Genomic DNA, 18,324 nt, shown 5'->3' on the forward strand with positions numbered 1-18,324 from the left:
ATTTTTTTTTTTTTCCTGATAAATTTCCCCTTATATTTTCTTTGTCACTTTCTCTATAATCTCCAGTCTTTTTTCTTTTCACAAAGCTACACAATTTCCACCCTTTTACTGATTTATCTCACATTTATAATTCATTATTACATAATCCATAACACTATGTTTTGATTTATGTATTACTATAGTTTGTTAGTTTTTTCTACACCATTAGGTATTTGTTTTTCTTTCTTTCAGGGAAGTTTTAATTTCTGTTGCCATGTTTTTGATTGGCCTATTGTGTTTTGTCTGACACCGTGTCTTTGCACCTCGATGCAACTGATGGGCATGGGAGAGAAAACCCGGCTACAGATAGACAGACAGACAGCTGAAAAAGTTGAAAACATTCAACATTCACTTTAATGGTTCGTTTTTTTGTTTTTTTTTATACTATTGTTTTTTGAGTACAGTGGTTATTTTTGCCTTTGTGGCATTCACAGATAAAGACATACACAAATAATAACTGGGAACAACACATATAGCTTTGTGATAATATCTGTGGCTCAGTCTAGTTGTTACAGCAGGTACGAGGACGACACTCTGCACCTGTACATACACTTACACAAACAAATACATCTGTCCAACACTTGGACCTAATACTTTTAAAATTCTGTGTGGTTCATAGAATGACATCTATTTACATACAGTTTGTAAAATTAGCATCTAAGACAGAATCATAGTGTATGAGTTTGAAGTTAATAAAAATAAACACTGATTATTCAAACTTGTAATAAAAAATATAACATAGTTTATATTCAGAAGGTTACTCATGGTCAAGTGCTATTAATTACTATGTACAGGAGAGCATATTCTCCTGTCTGAGTGGCATAATCAAGGTGCAGCTCAGAGATTGGAGTCCAGGGGGCAAAAGTCCATGGTTACAAAATTTCAGTCAAGCCTCCACCTTTTGAGAAAAGTGGTTTGTACAGAAAAGTGGCAAGTACAGAAAAGTGGCATTGTAGAGAAATGGACAAACCAGGTCAGACTCCTTCCAGTCGCCACCTCGGTTACTCAAAAGAGAACAATAGCATTGTATTACAGCACAATGTGGGATTTTTCTTTGAGAACACATCGGAAAAGGTTAAGTGGAGGTGATGCCAGGCAGTCTGATGGGGAGACTGGCATCTCATCACACTCAGAGGTAAAGATGGTCAGAAGTTTAGGCAAGCGCTTGTCTGTCATTTCTGCCAGTTCTGCTGATTTGTGCAAAGCTGTCCTCCCATCTGAGGTGGTGTGTCTAAGTTCACAGCTGCTTGTTGATATTTTGCCAGTCGAACAGAGAGGCATAAATATAGCAGAGGAAGGCATCTTTTCATTCAACATCCAGGATCAAAGAGGGATTAGATGCGTTCAAAAAGCTGAGAGAAATGCTAAAACCATCCTCTTTGGGGAAATAAAATCAAACTGAAAAAGTTTACAAATTAGCAGCTTATTAAAATGACATTGAAAAATAGATATATTTTATATTTATATAAAAATCTCTGAAAAATTCACTCTTTTCACTGGGCAGGCTTTACGTACCGCCATATGTGCTCCTTGCATTTCACGAGTTTGAAATAATGTTATATGTATCTACATCAGCACATGAATCAGTACGTAAGGATGTATGAGCTTGCGTTAGATTGTACTCATCTATCAAATCCTTGACTCGAAATGATTCCCTCAACTTATATCCTAAACTTTATTCCTTCCCTATCTGCTGCTGTTTTTCTTTTGCAGTCCATCTTCTCTTTGTCCGTCTCCTGATACTACCTGCTAGCAAACCGTTTGCTGGCTGGACAGTGGACTCTCCAGGGACATGCTTGTTGGAGACAGGTCTGGACGGGTGCAGGGCTTAAACATGGATGAGATGTGAAAAGCCTGCAGACAGATATATATATAAAAAATGTCAGGAGATATACACAGACCCCACATTAGAGAGCAGAGTTTGAAAGTGGAAATAGACTGTTTAACCCAACTCGCCATGAAACAGACAGAAATGTAAGTGGAAAAATAACCCTGGACATACCACCCAGTATGCAGTGAGCCCTCCTTGTATAAAGCCAGTTAGGACATCAGTGGGGTGGTGGCGGTAGTCAGAGATGCGACTCAGGCCTGTGTAGATGGCCAACATCACTAAGAGGAACTGCACCAGTGGGCGCAATAATCGAGCTCCTCGCCATGACAGCCTAGCCTGCAGGTAGAACTGCAGAAAAAAAAACAAGATAAATACTGCTATTATTCACTCTGGATATTATTAATATATGCATGTAGATACTTGGGTGCTAATGCATGTCCCAAACACATAAAACTGTGATTATGTTTAATGACTAAAGTTCTGTAAACGGAGACAAAGTACTTTAAGTGAAAGATGAGCATTCGACTCAGTCTGAAACCCAGGGGGGAAACAGAATCTTGGCATGACTCCATAAACAGTTCTGATTCTGCGTTTCATCCTTATACTCATCAACCGCATAGGAGCTGAGGGGAACATGGAAAACTGTAGTTTTAAAATTAGTTTCGAGAGGCAGGAAAAGCTTTATGAAGTCATCAGAGGTCTGTCTGGGTTTATCAGACACTAGAGCCCACATACCTAAGTGTGGACCTTCATCGGGTTTTTCTTTACTTCCACTATGATCAGGTGTTACTCCTGGTGCTCTTTGCACAAGCAGCTGGCTACAGTCCTAGAGGCATGTGCCTACAGGTCGGAGCCGTCTGCAGACGACTGAAACATTAAGAAGGAACAGACCAATGTGCAAAGCTGTCTGTCTGAACACTCCAGTTCCTTCTCTTTTTTTTAGCCCCATTACAATAATTAAATACATTTTCGTTCAATTTTTGTTTACTTAACAAAGTATTGCATAACTGTAAATTTAAAGGAAAGAAGAGTGAATTAATTTTTTATATACTTTTGCTCCTTCCAGAATCAATGGTTTCAGCTTTTACAGCTTTTGTAGGATGTTTCCAACAGTGTTGTGACACCTAGAGACTAAATAACTGCCAATTACCTGCTAAATATATAGTCTTGTAGGATTGTTTCCCTGATGGGAGGTGAACTTCCTATCCACTCTCACACAAACTGCAGCCTTTTACATATTTTCTTCCCTTTCCCTGCTAAGAGGACACATTCCCATACCATGATGCTGCCTTGACAATATTTCACTGTGGGGCCAATCACCCTAATACCCAGCACTATGTTAAGATTGAATGAAATGTCATCTTTATTCAGTCAATTTAGTGATACGTTTCTGGCTGCTGCAGTTTTGTAGCTTTCTGTGGACTTAAGCTTTGGATCTATACAGCTCCTCCAGAGTTACTCTGGATTTCTGGGGTGCTTGTCTCAAAATCAATCTCCCATTTTAATCTGACAGTTTTTCTATACTTTTTTGAGAGGTCAGTGACTAAGGGAATACGTAATAACTTCCCTTTTAATTTTTCTCTTTGGCGTTCAACTAAACTACATACATGGATAGTTTATTTAAAGGGGAAATCTAAGGTGGTGGACATTATTTTAAAGTGTTATATTGAGCAAGATGCAAATGGAGTCCACACTTTTCAGTTTCTTATTTGTAGAAAATGTTTTAAAAGTTCTTATTTCTTTTGTCTGCATCACAATAACCTCAAAACAAAAAGCACATTCCATAAAATATTAGTAAAATTAACGGATAATATTTTCCAGAGATTTAAAATGAACTAATCAAATAATGGAGAAGCAGCTGTGAACATGGAAATACCAAGTTCATCTGAAATGATCAGTTATTGATTAATTATAGATCATCAACAAGGAATCTGGAGAGCCTGTGGAAAATGACAGGCTTTTGTCACTCTACAACTTTTTTTTTCTTTCTCACAAAGCAGCCATGAGCACTGGACAGTGCATTCAAAGGGAGAGATGAAGAGATAGAGGGGTGGGGGGGCTTGAACTGGAGAAGGGGGTTTAGAGGGTGTCTATTGCTGAAAGAAGCCTGTCGATCTCTCAGCAGGCATTTTTCAGCCCTCCACCCCCTCTGCTAAATGAGAACCAAAACAAGGCCTCCTCTGTTTGTGGAGTCTCTTCATCTATTCATGCTCCCTGTGGAAAACAGCCCCCCCATCCCCCTCCCCCCATCTCACTGTTTTTCGATTTCAGGCAGGATGCATGTAGAGAACTGCGGCTCCCAAACATCCCCTCCTTCACAATCAGGAGTTAATGTATTAAACAGCACATGTCCCCCTGTGTCTGTTTATCCAGATTGACTTGGTTCATAATGCTTGCAAAATTTAGTTCCCTAACCTCAAGGGGATCCGCGTTTCAAGGTTCTAATAACTAAAGAGAAAGGTGTAGCTGTAGCATTTAGAATAAACAAATCTCAGTACCAGAAAGGGTGATTGCACCACATGCACTCACAAGTGAAAGTGAAGGTCACATTTGTGAATAATTTCTTGGAAATATGTGTAACGGTAAATTACTTACGGCCAAATAGAGCATGGTGTACATTGCAAAGGAAGCATGCCCAGAAAAAAAGGATTTCCTGAAAGAGAAGATCAATAAGAGATGCCACATGTTAAACATTAACTGCTTGAGCTAACTTAGAAGTGTATATGACCCACCCTTGGTAAACACTTCACCTTGGAATAAAAACAATAAAAAAATAAAGAACACACAGACACGCACCTTGCCTCCTCCACTAGCTTGAGTTTTGGCTGCGGACAGTTGACCTCAGGGATGTAGCTGCCAGGAGTGCATTTAATGGATGCATACGTGATGTTGCACACAGAGAGGAAGTTTGGTCGCAGGCGCCCCACACTAAGCTTGGCCATGTTTGTGAGAGACTGTCCCACACAACAACCAAACAGGAAGCTTCCCAGTTCCTTGTACAGGCATGACACGTAGCGGTTACTAACAAAAGCTCGTGAGTGTACACCTCGGAAACGCACCCGGTAGCACTCGCCCAGAGCAATCTGGAACAGAAACAAGAGGAATTGGCATGTTAAAGCCACAATGGTGAATAAAAATACGAGAAAATTAGGTAACATCAGCCTTACTGTTAAACCAGTGATGGCGATGCCACCTGCAATGAGCAGGGTGTCAGGGATGGCCTCCTTCTCTAAATATGGATAGGTGATGCTGTCATCTCCGCAGAAAAAGCCTCTCTTATACGGAGTCACTGCCTTCAGTTCACATGCAAAAAATGGGATGGAAGCTGGTAAGAAAAAGAGAAGGAAAGAGAGTGATCAGTAAAATGAAGACAAATAAAAACAAAAGATAGCTTCATCACTCTCTGAGATGTGGATTTTTAAACATGGATCACAGAGACACATAGAAGTGAGGGGTCGGCAGGCTTAAAACAGAGACAAAGAGGCTGCTGGGAGCATACAAGGTGGCTTCTTTCTGATTCATGTCAGTAGATAGATGTCAGCAAGGTAAGCCAGGATATCAAATGTCAGCCATTTTGGTACAAGATCTGCAAATAGCTGGGAAAAGACATTCCATGCATATCTGCATCTACCTGAGGAGCAGAGGGAAGGAACAGGGTTGACAGACAAAAGAGACGGAAAATTAGTATGTCACTGGGAAGTTCAGGAGAAGTGGAAAATCTGAAAGAGGAAGAAGGAAGAAGGTATTAGAGACCATGGCAACAAAAAAAAATGAAGAACTTCAAAGGGCTAAAAGAATAAATAGTTTAGAAAAAAAAGTGTGATTGTGTAATCCAAAAATAGGAGCCTGGTAACTGATTACCAAAACCAGGTCAAAGTCCGTGTAACTGCCGACCGTATGAAAACAGACAGCAGTCAGATGGTGAAAGTTAAAACTTATGCAATCCTTTGGGGACAAGAGTAAAGATCCTGTTTTAGTATACGAATGTTGGCTCATTTGTGAATTCAATCTAGAAGCCAATAACCTTGTAAAGGATTACCCAGAATCCAACATTTCTTTATCCCATGTCCCCCTGTCCCTTTGTGGAATGCAGTGAGACCGTAGGACTAATCATTAACCTCTGCAGCTCCTTCTCATCCCAGGCCTGCTTGTTGGCTGGAACACAGCCGGGCCAAAAAATACTGCGGCTGCCAGGGAATCTCGGACTACGTGACTTTGTAGTGCAAAGGATGCACACTTTAACACAAGGCAAAAGGCACAACCAGGAAACACAATACAAAACCTCAAAAACACAAACTGTGGTCTGCAAAACATGTCTATAAGGTTTAGACATAATCTTTCCAGCCCACATTCTGTTTTGTTTTGTTTTCACATTCATTCAACCTCTCTGTACTGAAAAATAGTAATCACTATAATAATCTTCTTAAAATGTTGACTGCATCTAAGATATAGCACACTAAATTAATTTTACAAGGTCCTGCTCCGGTGCGGATTTGATGTTTGAACTCTGTTTAACGTCAAGCTGCCCTCAAAGAGACAAAACACAGCCATGTTTAAGAAGTTCAGCAGGAAAGAAGAGAGGAAAACCCTCTGCACAGATAGCGATGGCTGTGACGCCAACAAAGAGAGGGAGACAGATATGAGACACCTCTCATCTGACCCCAATCTCTCACTCACATCGTTCAGTCACCATGTATATACAGGGAGCACATCACAAATCCACTCACCTCCCACAGGTATCCTTTCATCATTTATGTTTAGCTTTTAGTTTAACTTCTCTGATTTTACATAAAAAACAGGTAAAACCACTAAACCTTAACATTAAATTTATACAGTGCAAGTATTTTAACTAAGCCTAGAGAAATCACATGATTGTTATGAAGCAGGGTTTTTTTTATAACATAATGCCCCCATGGAGGCTTTGTTATCCAGAAAGACCACACAGACACTTCGTCTACATACTAGGTAAAGAACATTTCCATCGCTTTGCAACAAGATTCATATCTCAAGTGCTTTTTCAAATTTTTCAGTTATATTTAGTTTTTTCACAGATCAACGTTAAGTAGTCCATAACGGCAAAATGAAAGGAAACAGGACCAATAAAACTAAAGAGGCTACCATGCATTTAAACCCACCTCATGTTTAAACCTCGTACAACCACCTCAAAAAGCAAAAAGAACAGGTTTCTTTTTTTTGCTTGGCACATCAATATTAGCTCTATGATTTTTTTTTCTGTAACTGGATTGGATGGCAAGTGTTTCTGAATAGTAATTTTCAAGATTCAAGTTTACCTTTATCCAAATATTAACTCTACTTGGACTCTAGAATACATTGCATTTGCAATACAATTGCATTTTTAAATGATCAAATAGGGATTATATTATATTTTTAATCTAATTACTTTTAACAATAATGAGACACTGCTGACCACAGCCCTTAAGGTTGTGTTTATATGTTTAAAGTGTTTTTTCCACCATACAGAAGGGAATAAAAAGTAAGCACCTTTTACACGTAACAGAAGTTTCTAGCAAAAATCGACACTGGAAAATGGAGCAGTCAAGGCAATGAAAATAAAACCATGGAGGAAAACACGTTTATGTTTGTGGTCAGAGTGAAGGAAAATGGAAATAAATCATAATTACAAATTTGGTAAAAAAGGGTATTTCAATTTTGATGCTTGGCAAAGTCAAACTTCCCTGTCCCTGCAGAGGAAAGGTATCCTACAGTACAAGCACGGCACTGTCACTACCCTGCTTTGCAATGGAGAATGTGTGCTCAGTGTTATTTTCAATGTCATGTTTCTGCACAGCTGCTCAGTGTCGCACTGGGTAGCACTGCTGCCTTGCGACAAGAAAGTTCCGGGTTTGATTCCCGGTCTGGGGTTTTCTCCATGGAGTTTGCATGTTCTACCTGTGCATGCGTGGGTTCTCTCTGGTTACTCTGGCCAAAAACATGACTGTTAGGTTAATTGGCTTCTCTAAATTCTCCTTAGGTGTGAGTGTGTGTCTTTTTTCTTCATAGCCTTTATTAGACTGCAAACAAAACCTCTTTAACCTTCCCATCCACCTCTACATAAAAAGACCAGATGTGTCTGATGGCAACCCTATCAGCATATTATCCAACCTGAAGAGTAGATCTCTGCTCCCAGCTTCTTCTCTGATACATACTCTCTTTGTTTCTGTTTACAAAAGCTTTTTCCACTTCCAAAAGTTTTGAAAATGTGTTTTGAAGATTTGTACAGTTCACTTTCCACTCTACAGTTATGCACAACCTTGTGTTGGTTTGTCAGATAAAACCCAGAGCTAAAACATTAAATTGTTGGAAAAGTATATTCAGTTTAGAAATGGTGTAAGGTATTCCTCACTTGAAGATGATAGTAAATGAAAGATGAATACAAATCTGATGGATTTTTTTATATCATTTTATAAATACTGACAAACTGCTAGGTCACATCATTGTTTTTAAGATGTACAGGCTGTGTCCTCTAAGACAATCACCATTTGATCATAATTGACATAAGGCAAAAGTAACTGAGACGTTTTTGTGAGAAACAGAGACAGAGGCTTTTTGCTTGTCCATGAAATCCATTAACAGCCCCTTTTGGCCGCCTCATCAGCTTTTACAATATAGCCAGTCCTTTTTCATCAATCAATATGTTGCTGCATTGACAGAGAGATAATGGATAAGTCCACCATTAGGGCACAGACACATCGCTGTTACACAATGAACATGGAGTTTTTAAGGGGTCATTTTCGATGTTCACTATCTAATGGGACCTACAGTATGAAATGCTGAGCCAGACAGAGGTATGTTTTATCAACTAGTGGGTGCCAATAGGAAGGCTTGTGTTATTTTCCTGTTTTTGCATTAGGTGCAGCTTGCATATAATATGCATTGATAAACAGACAGTAAAATGACGTACAGTGCTGCAGCTTCACTGGAAGTAAAAACACAAAGTTTACCTTCATCATCTGGTGAATCATAAATTCAAATCGAACTGATTAACTTAAGAACACAAACCAAATGCACAAGCATACTGTAGCTGCATGTTAAAAGCCCTTGTGTCACTGCCAACCCCTGTGCTTTGCAGCTAGACTAACTGTTTTCACAACAAGGCACAAAAACCCTCTAGAGAGTGTCATATCATCTGTCAGGCAGCTGTGAGCCAACCTCTGCACCTGGCCCGGCCATGCTGAAAGAAAGCAAGAACAGGAGGCACTATGAAAACCAAAGGAGGCAGAAGGAGGCTGAGAAGTGGTTCGGCTCAAGCAGCTGAGCTAAAATGTGCTCCTATCTGGGCCCGTCTTTCAGAGCCAGAATGCTTTATAATAGTCAAAAGGGATAGAAAGAAAGAAGGGGGAAGAGGAGGGGACATGCCTCATTCTGAGAAACGTTTCTGGTTCTAATTTACACATCTATGACCACAGCCCAGAATGAGCTCACTGTGAGAAGAGAAAAACAACAACCAACAATAAGAAAATAACAAGGACGTAATTAAAGATTGCAAGCAAATTATAGATGTTCCCTGTCATGAAGTGTCAAAGTAAGAATAGGCAAAAATGTGCAGTCAGTGGAACGATTATTGATCATATGGTCAGCAATGGATGAAAAATTCAGTCGACAGAGAAACGAAAGATGCAACGAGGGCTTCTCCAAGAAGAACATGCACACGGAGGCGATTAGTGGTGGTTTTGGAATGTGAGGGTCAGGGATCTGGGCTCTGCTGGGACCCGCTCAGTAAACACCACCCCGCCTCAAACAAGAGAATACCCCTTACATGCCTTCAGAGAATCATATACACTTTAAAACCCACAATTAGATACAAATAAGCCTGAACCCGCAGACTAATACACAACTAAACATGCTGTAGGCATTGAAAGGGACAGATATATCCATTTGGAAGTAAATTATCTACCAAGATATATCACTAAAGGAGTAAACAATAAAAATTAGAACTAGTTCTAAGGACATACATTCCAGCTGCTCTTACACAGTCAGATACCCATAGATAACCTCTGTGTACTCTGCCTCTGTCTGATGCAACCTCACAGATAGTGGCATGCCCTGAAGTTAGATCTAATGGCCACCTGTGTCATTGCACCCAATAATACTGGATGGAATAGGCCTGGATCTGCAACCTTTGACAGAAGTGGTGGACATATAATTAGTTACCGGTCAACACAGGTCCATCTGGCCTGCAGCTTTGGACTGAGCTATGCAGCCATCCTAACAGATGGTTCATGTCCAGCAGGCCTTTTACCACCATGTGTGTGCTGACATTTTTAAAGTAAAGTTTAAGCTTAATCTATTTCTTCAGGTCTACACAAAGAAGAAGAAGAAAGCTGGGTAGTGAAATCATGCAGTTTTGCAATTCAAAGCTTTAGTCCCAGGTAACATTACAAGGAGCAAGCTGGATATCTTCCTTAAAGCGCTCTTAAACAGCAGAGATGGGTTTGTGGTGCAATTGTTTGTGCAGTGGTATTTTTTAAAACCACAGAAATCTCTACATAATCTGGTAAGGATCCTCTACGTAATATAATTGATGTAAAGTCTGAGCAAACGTCTTTCAACTTCAATAAAAGCACTATGAAGTTATGCAATTGCCAGAACCCTGTTCTTCTTTGGTGTCCCAGTCCAGTTGACAGACAGAAAAGAGAGTAATTAAAACTGCTGCTGCACTGACATATTCTGCTTTCCATACTGATGTATTTTGTCTGCCCCAATGGCACCACAAAGAGATTTATCACTGGAGAACAAAGAGGTTTGAGGAGTCACAACATTCTCATATCCTGAACCTTAAGATACTATCAACTTCTTCTGCAGCTGGACTTCCAACAAGACTTACCCCTTCTTCATTTATCACCGTATATCTTTGATAATACCTAGAGAGACATCGAGACAGTGTCAGGCACCAGTCTAGCAAAAAACAATGATATCTATAGTCCACATCAATAAACAAAAATGCAACCAACAAACCGCTTATACCTGAATTTAACTTCAGTTATTTTCAAATAATCTATCAGAAGAGAATTTATGGCCTTTATATCTTTTATTGTTGCCACTGATCAGAGGAGACGTGCAACACAAAGCTGATCTGTTTTCTCCACACTTCAATGCCCTGCTCCCTGGGGCCCAGTTCTGGTGCTAAGGGTATGAATGGTGAGTCCTACATGTCTGCCTGTCAGATTCAGCAGGAACAAAGGGACTGTGGTTTCAACCTTGGTACATTTGAAGGGGTTCTCTTGGGTGCTTTTGTGGTGAGAGGATTTAGGTGCGAACAGAAAGGTGTTCATGTTAAAACATCACAGGGCCGCAGTTTGGATCCAAAGAGATGCTTTTGACAAGGAGCACATAAGGTGAGATGGTGCTATGCATTTAAGGAGGGTTTAAAGACTAGATGTATTACAATAAACATGGACTTAAATTTAAGGTCCAAAGCTGTACAGCTTCAAGAAAGTCTAAAATCAAAGAAAAATGTTTGGAGAAAATTCCTGTGAAGACAAACAAGGTGCATTCAAGTATTTTAAAAGGGTAAAAACAGAAGAGGAAGAGATATTACTTCTGAAAAACTTAAAGACAGTGCTACTGTTTGTAATCAAAGTCAGGTGGAAAATCTGCTGGAGACCCTCTCCAGATCAATTCTTACTAATGAGCACTGAGGTTTGTGATGTTGCACACATCTTTATTCACTCATTAGGGCTAATACCTATGAACCACCCAAGGCACTTATGGAACTGTCATCTCGAAGATTGCAGCTGTCTCATTAAAATTGCATTGGAAGCTTTCTACAGTCTGAATAGTTTTATGAGTATTTCTTCCAGAGTTATAAACAGGCAGCTGTGTATAAGATCTCACAGGTACCCAAGGGATGACCTTTGGTCCTCACTGTAGATCTTCATCTTGTATCTTTCAACATCCTTCCCAAAGGACGTTGGCTCATTCAGGCTCTCACTTGCCCTTCAGCCTTTAGGCAACTGAGACATTTTTAAGTCATGTAACAAACTAACAGATGAACAGGTAAAATGAAGTTAGTAGACTTTCTGCGGAGCACAACTCCTAATGAATTTAGGAACCCAAACCCTGCAGTCAAATGGAAAGGAGATGTATTATTACTCTTACAAGAAGCAGTAAGTGAAGTCACTTCTTCCACTGACTAATAATTTGACGGAGATATTTTTTAATAGCTGTCCATCTGTCAGCTGCAGAGAGACGGCAGTTTGTTCCATAACTTCAGGGAGTCAGGGTCCAACATTTATAGCAAAACAGGACCGGCAAATTTGTCAACAAACAGCAAGCACATGGCTGTTGTAGTAGCGTTGGAATTGAAAGCCATATGACTCATACACTTTTACACAAACACACACACACACACACAATAATTCACACACATAAACTATTTCATATTCCTGAGCATGCACACAGAAACGTGCTATGACGCGTTTGCCTCCAGTCTTCCTACTCACTCGGCAGCTTTTTTATCCAAAGAGGAGGATAAAAACCTTCTAAGATTAACGCACCCAAAACACGTGCCACAACAACAACAAAAAAGAACACAATCATATCCCTGACTTTTTGTCTCGGCAAAATGTAAAGAGTGTTTGAGGCCAAGAGATGGATAAATAAAATGTCCTGTTAATACTGATAAAGGTGAAAAGAACAAGCCAGGCTAGAATCCAGATCTCTGAGGCAGATACTAGTCGTTTGGTCTTGGCATGCTGCTTCACGTTTCAAACCAAAAACCTCAAACCTTGCTTTCCACAATAGTGATCATCTAAATCCAGCTTGTTTTCTGTATGGCTGGGAAACACATTTTGCTGTAAAACTGGTCATTTTGTAAACCACTGCAACCACCTTGTTTAGTTCTGCTTTCTTGTGCCTATCAAACTTGTGTGAAAGGAACACAGTACAGTTTTTAACCTTTAGAAGAAGGTCAAGCCTAAGGCATTCCAAATGGTCCGGTATTAGCTTAGAGGGGGTTTCCTAACGCCTTTTCCATCTATTGGCCAATTATCCTTGAATTATCCTTGTGAGAGTCAATAACAGGCTTTATTAGGGTGATAACAGAGGGAAGCACACCAATGCTGAAAGAAAGTGGCAAAACAAACAGGGAGGCCTGTCTATGCTTGCTCCTCAGAAATTGCAAACACCCCAAATCTCCTGACCTATCTAAGTTTGGACCCTAAATGTTAGTCCCAGCAACCGCGCAGATTTTTTTTCAGCTCCGATTCTGTCAAAACCTTGTAGTCCCAACAGGAAAGCAGACATACCCTTAAGCACACAAGCAAACACTTGACTAGATTCACCCGTTTGAATCCTGCTGCTTACAGTGAAAAAAAGAAATTACTTGAACCAGAACAATCCATCTTCGTAGAGCAAATATTATTTAAATTTGTGGCCTGCCAAATACCTTGGCATATTATTAAAGAATAGCAATCGTTGACAGACCTGTGGTTGAGTAACAATCAGATAAAATCAGGGAAAATATCTGTTTATTTTGTCAATAACCCTGAAGATTAAAAATTAAAAAAAATCACCACAACCTAAAAACTCCAAAAGCCTTGGAGGTTTTAGTCGCTCTATTGCTGATCACATAATTACGATGATGCCTCAGGATAAAATTCCCCCCATTCACAGCAATGAATGAGTCTATTTAAAACATGAATAATACCTCAGGTCAGCTGTCTGTGGAGATGTAATGATGGTGTTTTTAAGGCAGGATTTTACTTTTTTTTGTCAGAGATTAAAAGGCAGAAAATTGAAGGACCCGATTCATTTCTAATAAGAGGAACCATTCATTTCCAAATGCCAACAGATGAGTCAAAGCTCAACAACTGCTGATAATAAGCAGGATGGGAACCAGGATCAAAATGAGCAGGATGTTTCAAACAGAGGGTAGATTGTAGGCTTAATAATATCAATTATTACCAATTATATGTTATGGTGTAATAGATTGAGAACTGACACTTAGTTTTGAAAATAAAATTTGTATTTTCACAATAAGAGGTCATAATGTGGATCTGATGAAAGTTAGGCTCTACAAAGAAAAACACATTATAAAGCAAGAGTCTTTAAATAGTCTCTAAATACATTTCATTACAGTTTACTCAATTAAATCTTTCTATAAAATGCCTTCCAGCTAGACCTGCTTATTTTGACTAAAAGTATCTTAAAAAATATTTTTTTTATTGAGGCATTAAAAATGCTTTCACGTAAGTCTAATGTTCTGTAATAAAAAAAATTATTTTTATTGGTTTGATATTCTAATCTTGAGTGTTGTGCTTGCATTAGCTGTTAGCAAACAAATCAGATTTAGGAGAAATAAAAACTTTAAGGCGTGTCTATGAGCTGTCAATCTATAAAATGTGTTTAAGTTAATTGAGTTACTGGAAATGTTTTAATGTTTTCTAGCTTAATGAATGATCCTGCATAGCTTTAAAGTGTGAAAGTCCAAAAGGCTGAACATTTTATAGCAATATGAATTTTTGGTTTACAATGCCTTTCTGCAGAAGAGCAAAGTCAACGAAATAAAACTAAAACTTGGTGCAATGGATTCAAATACATATTCTTTAAAGCAAGTATTTATACTTTTAGAGCCAGAATATCCATGTCTTCAATATCGTGACTGAGAAAGACTGCTTTGAGGCAATATTTGCAAGAGTATAGCATTTCGGCTTTCACATTATTATTTTTTATATATATGTTTGGATACTAAATTGGACTCTCTTTATCCCCTACTGTCGCTAATAATGCAGACTGCATTGACCACAACCAGAGATTTCAGGAGAGTGATCAGGACATTAATGAATAATGGAAAACAATAATCGAAATGTTTTTTATCATCCAAAAAAAATTCTGATGTTTGCAAACATCAATCATATTACAATGCTACATTTTTTCAGATTGCAAATTCCTACCCTATTTAGTTATAAAGTACCAATGAAACTCTTTTAATAATTTTTACCTTATTTCTCGACATTTAAATCTCATTGAATTAAACTGTTTCTCTTTTTTAGCGATAAAAGTAAAAGTTGATAAAGCCATAATACTGTATATGTTACTCAGCTGCCTGTGTGTGTGTGCGTGTGTGTGCTTTGGGGTAGGTACTCAATGTGTATGAGTATTCTCGTCCATCGAATCCACCAGTGTCTATTTACTGATTGATCCGTTTCATAATGATTAAAGTTACATTTATGCTAGATTTTAAAGCTTTTTAGTCTACTGCTCTGAAAAGTCTCCAAACAAACGTCCCATTTTCTTACCTCTGCACAGAAAGAAACATGTGAAAATCATCCAGGCTGAATAAAATACATAGCACATTATCTAACTTAAGATGATTTTATAAGTTTTGCGAGCTATAAATCTCTGCTTTCTTTTTCCATTAAGTCTAGAAAAGCTCAGAAAATGATTAATAGTGGATCACAATTGATGTGGTTCTAGATAACAGATCATTAGACTCTAGATCTGGACTGTAGTCTACCATAAGATGACATCTGTTATATGGGGATGTGGTGAGTTTTGATGCAAGATGACACAGGAAGAACCTGGAGTCCAACCGTGAGGATCTATGTCATCAATAGCCCAAACGTGCAAGTTTTTGGGAACTAATACAAACTAATATTAGCTCATGAAGAACGAGGAAGGCTGCAGCAAACATGCAAGTACATATGTATGCTCTACTGGATTTGCATTGAAATTATGAGCTAAGATCTGGAAATTATATCTGTTTTAATTTGCAAATATATTTGTAGCAAGTCAGAAAACTAGTAGGGTACCCAAGTCCTAAATACTAGTAGGAACACAAGTGTAAAACTATGTATTTATTTCCCATACAGTACTTTAATGTGGGGATGCAGCGATGCAGATTTTAGTAGGACTGACCTTTCCTCCACTATGCTGACTGATGGTGACAGTTGGCCAGCCACTAACTGAACCAGCAACCACAGCTGTTAAGCAGTGAACTAAATGAAAAACTAATTGCATACCTTTAGGGTTAAGAATTACGTGTCGCTAAATCTATGAGCCTCACACGGTGGTTTTGTTTGTCTCATTATTTCTCCATTTCAACTGCCAAAAAGCATCAGACTCGTTGGTCTGCCTTGACGAGTTCTACCTCTCCCGTGTTTGCCGGCCAAACGGATATCGTCTTAGTCACACAACACCAGGAGTTTGTTCTACAAGGTTTTTAAGAGGTTCAGCCTCACTACGTTAAGTAAATGGAGTTGTGATAACTTTGCTTCATCTCAGTGTGAGTTCGTCCAGCCAATCATAACATCAACAATGCTGCATTCTATGAATACAAAAAGAACAAATAAGCACATGTGGAATGGCATTACATCTATGGCAGTTTACCACAGCATTTCTGTCTGAACATGAAGCTGGCCTGGTTTCTGTTTCAAGTTTCAGTCGTTTAGAATTTACAACAAATAACAAGGTAGTTATCGGCATTTCATAATGGCTCTTTTTTTCTCATAATTAGTACTGTACTTGGCAAAGGTTCCCCAATTATCATGTTAATATTAAAATGTATTTTTGTAATTCTGCAAGCTAATCTATCTAATAATAAGCAGGCGGTGCATGGTCAATTATTTAGGGATAACTTTCAGTAATCCTGCAGAGAGACGGACTAAAGACCTCAGAGAGGAGGGGCAATTTTCAGCACAAGCATGGAGCATGTTTTCATCCCAATTCCCACGTTCTTGTCCCGGGAACTTTGTAGGGTTGCCATGGGAACAGATGAATTCTCGGGACAGTTCTTCTGCTGCCAGAGGACCTTCCCCCCTACCACCCCTCTTCCAAACCCCCCAGGTCCCTCCCTCCCTCCCGCCCTCCTCTTTCCCCCCCACGTGAGTTTTCTTCCTCTTGGAACATTTTCCACTTCTGGAACTTCTGGAAAACTGTTTTGCTGCTGTGTTCACTTTACCAAATTTCCATACACTGTGTTTCCCACTCCCCCTCTTTTTCAAAGAGCAAATTCAAACATTTGCGTGTAAAGCTTTTTAAAAACAAACACACACATTTACTCTCTATGCATTTTATGGTAATATCATTTAAGTGGAATGTTTGAGCACCTCACATATAAAATAAGTTGCTTACCAACACAAAGACATATAACATCCAAACCGACAAGCATCTTCCTTTTAGTACAAAACGAGCCTTGCTCTTCAGGCTGGGTGAGGAAATGGATCCCAGCTCCGTTCTCCCTCCCTTCCCCGGAGCCTCCGCTGTCAGCCAGGCGCAGCTGAAGCTCCGCGTCCCGGGGCAGCGTGCTGCAGTGCGTCCCGCTGGAGTTCAACTTCTGCATGTCTGCTAAAGTTTTTGTTCTAGTTTTTAAAGAAGAAAAAAAAAACTTGAAGAGAGAAATAACTACAGTCGGTCCGTTTTTTTCCTCCTTTTTTTTGGCAGCCAGTAAAACCAAAGTGTTCAGTGCGTCCGTCGGTGCAACAGATCCATGTCAGCTGAAGTTTGACAGCAGCAGACCTCAGTAAGCAACTGATCGACCGCTCCCCTGCAGGCAAAGTTTCTCATCAATAAAAAGTGTAGAAAGTGGGTAAAAGAAAGCGAGGAACCAAATAAGAACTTGGGGGGAAAGTGCGCTCTGGATGGACTTCACAACACATTTCTGTGTGGAAGCATGTTGTTCTGCTCTGTGTCTTGAATAATCAAACATAAACCAGTGGAAGTGCTCCTCCCCTGCAGTTTATTTTGTCGGGTTTGAAACCCCGTTTCCGGTCATACCTGTTGGATGTGAATTGATGCAGCTTTGGGGCTGAAATTGAAAGGGGATCTGTCTGCAGACCCTGGAAATCAATGCGTATTGATCACCTGTAACCCACTTGTTCCCCTCGCTATTGACCTCCCTGCTGTTTGTCTGCTTCTATCCACTCAGATATTTCCTGAGGCGTGAAACTGTCCCACCCAGGTCAGGATGTGGCCTACTTACAGCTGCTGGTCTACTAATAAACTCATTAAAGGACATGTGCTAACTTTCCATTTCCTAATATCCAAAATGCCAATTAATCATACTTTAATCCAAGTTTACACAGAACACGCTATAATATGGTTTAATATTAATTTGCAGTGTTTAAGAAGGGTTTCCCTTTATAGAGCACTCAGTGAAATACTTTGAAAATCCAAATTTCAAGCCAATAGTATTATTGGAATCCAGGACAAGAACTTATTACCTTTGTAACATTCATAAAATATGGATATTTTGATGGTAAAAATGTATGTCAATGTAATAACAAGAAAAGCCAATTTGCCCAAATACATTAAGAATAATAACAAATGTGCTTCTATGGGAAATTTATGAAAAAAAACTCTTTTTTTTTTTTTTTATAAAAAACCTTAGAGGCCTTAATGCTCATACTGGCACTTACAATTTCTAGTTTATAAACCTAAATATATTTGTTAACAAGGATCATTCACTTTTTGACTTTACTTTTTAACTTTTCAGT

At 39.1% G+C, this 18,324-nt stretch overlaps 1 protein-coding gene across 1 annotated transcript; it reads right to left on the reverse strand.

Moving 5' to 3' along the window:
- Positions 1 to 385: 385 nt before the first annotated feature.
- Positions 386 to 17,661, reverse strand: LOC107093428 (lipid phosphate phosphohydrolase 3-like). Its single transcript, XM_015388477.1, has 6 exons — positions 16,964 to 17,661; positions 5,038 to 5,195; positions 4,667 to 4,953; positions 4,466 to 4,523; positions 2,042 to 2,218; positions 386 to 1,893 (listed from the first exon to the last, which is right to left on the reverse strand). The coding sequence occupies exons 1-6, from the start codon at positions 17,169 to 17,171 to the stop codon at positions 1,789 to 1,791; spliced, it is 993 nt and encodes a 330-aa protein (XP_015243963.1). The 5' UTR covers positions 17,172 to 17,661; the 3' UTR covers positions 386 to 1,788.
- Between the last annotated feature and the right edge of the window lie 663 nt (positions 17,662 to 18,324).

This window comes from Cyprinodon variegatus, unplaced genomic scaffold (assembly GCF_000732505.1).
Source record: "Cyprinodon variegatus isolate N-32 unplaced genomic scaffold, C_variegatus-1.0 Scaffold423, whole genome shotgun sequence".
In the NCBI taxonomy this organism is placed as follows: Eukaryota; Metazoa; Chordata; class Actinopteri; order Cyprinodontiformes; family Cyprinodontidae; genus Cyprinodon; species Cyprinodon variegatus.

Excerpts from the sequence above, each read along its gene's own strand:
- LOC107093428 (XM_015388477.1), bottom strand. The coding sequence starts at position 17,171 with ATGCAGAAGTTGAACTCCAGCGGGACGCACTGCAGCACGCTGCCCCGG. Across the intron at positions 5,196-16,963 it reads TGTTATATGTCTTTGTGTTG|CTTCCATCCCATTTTTTGCA; the intron begins GTAAGCAACTTA and ends TTTTCTTACCAG. Across the intron at positions 4,524-4,666 it reads AAGCTAGTGGAGGAGGCAAG|GAAATCCTTTTTTTCTGGGC; the intron begins GTGCGTGTCTGT and ends CTTCTCTTTCAG.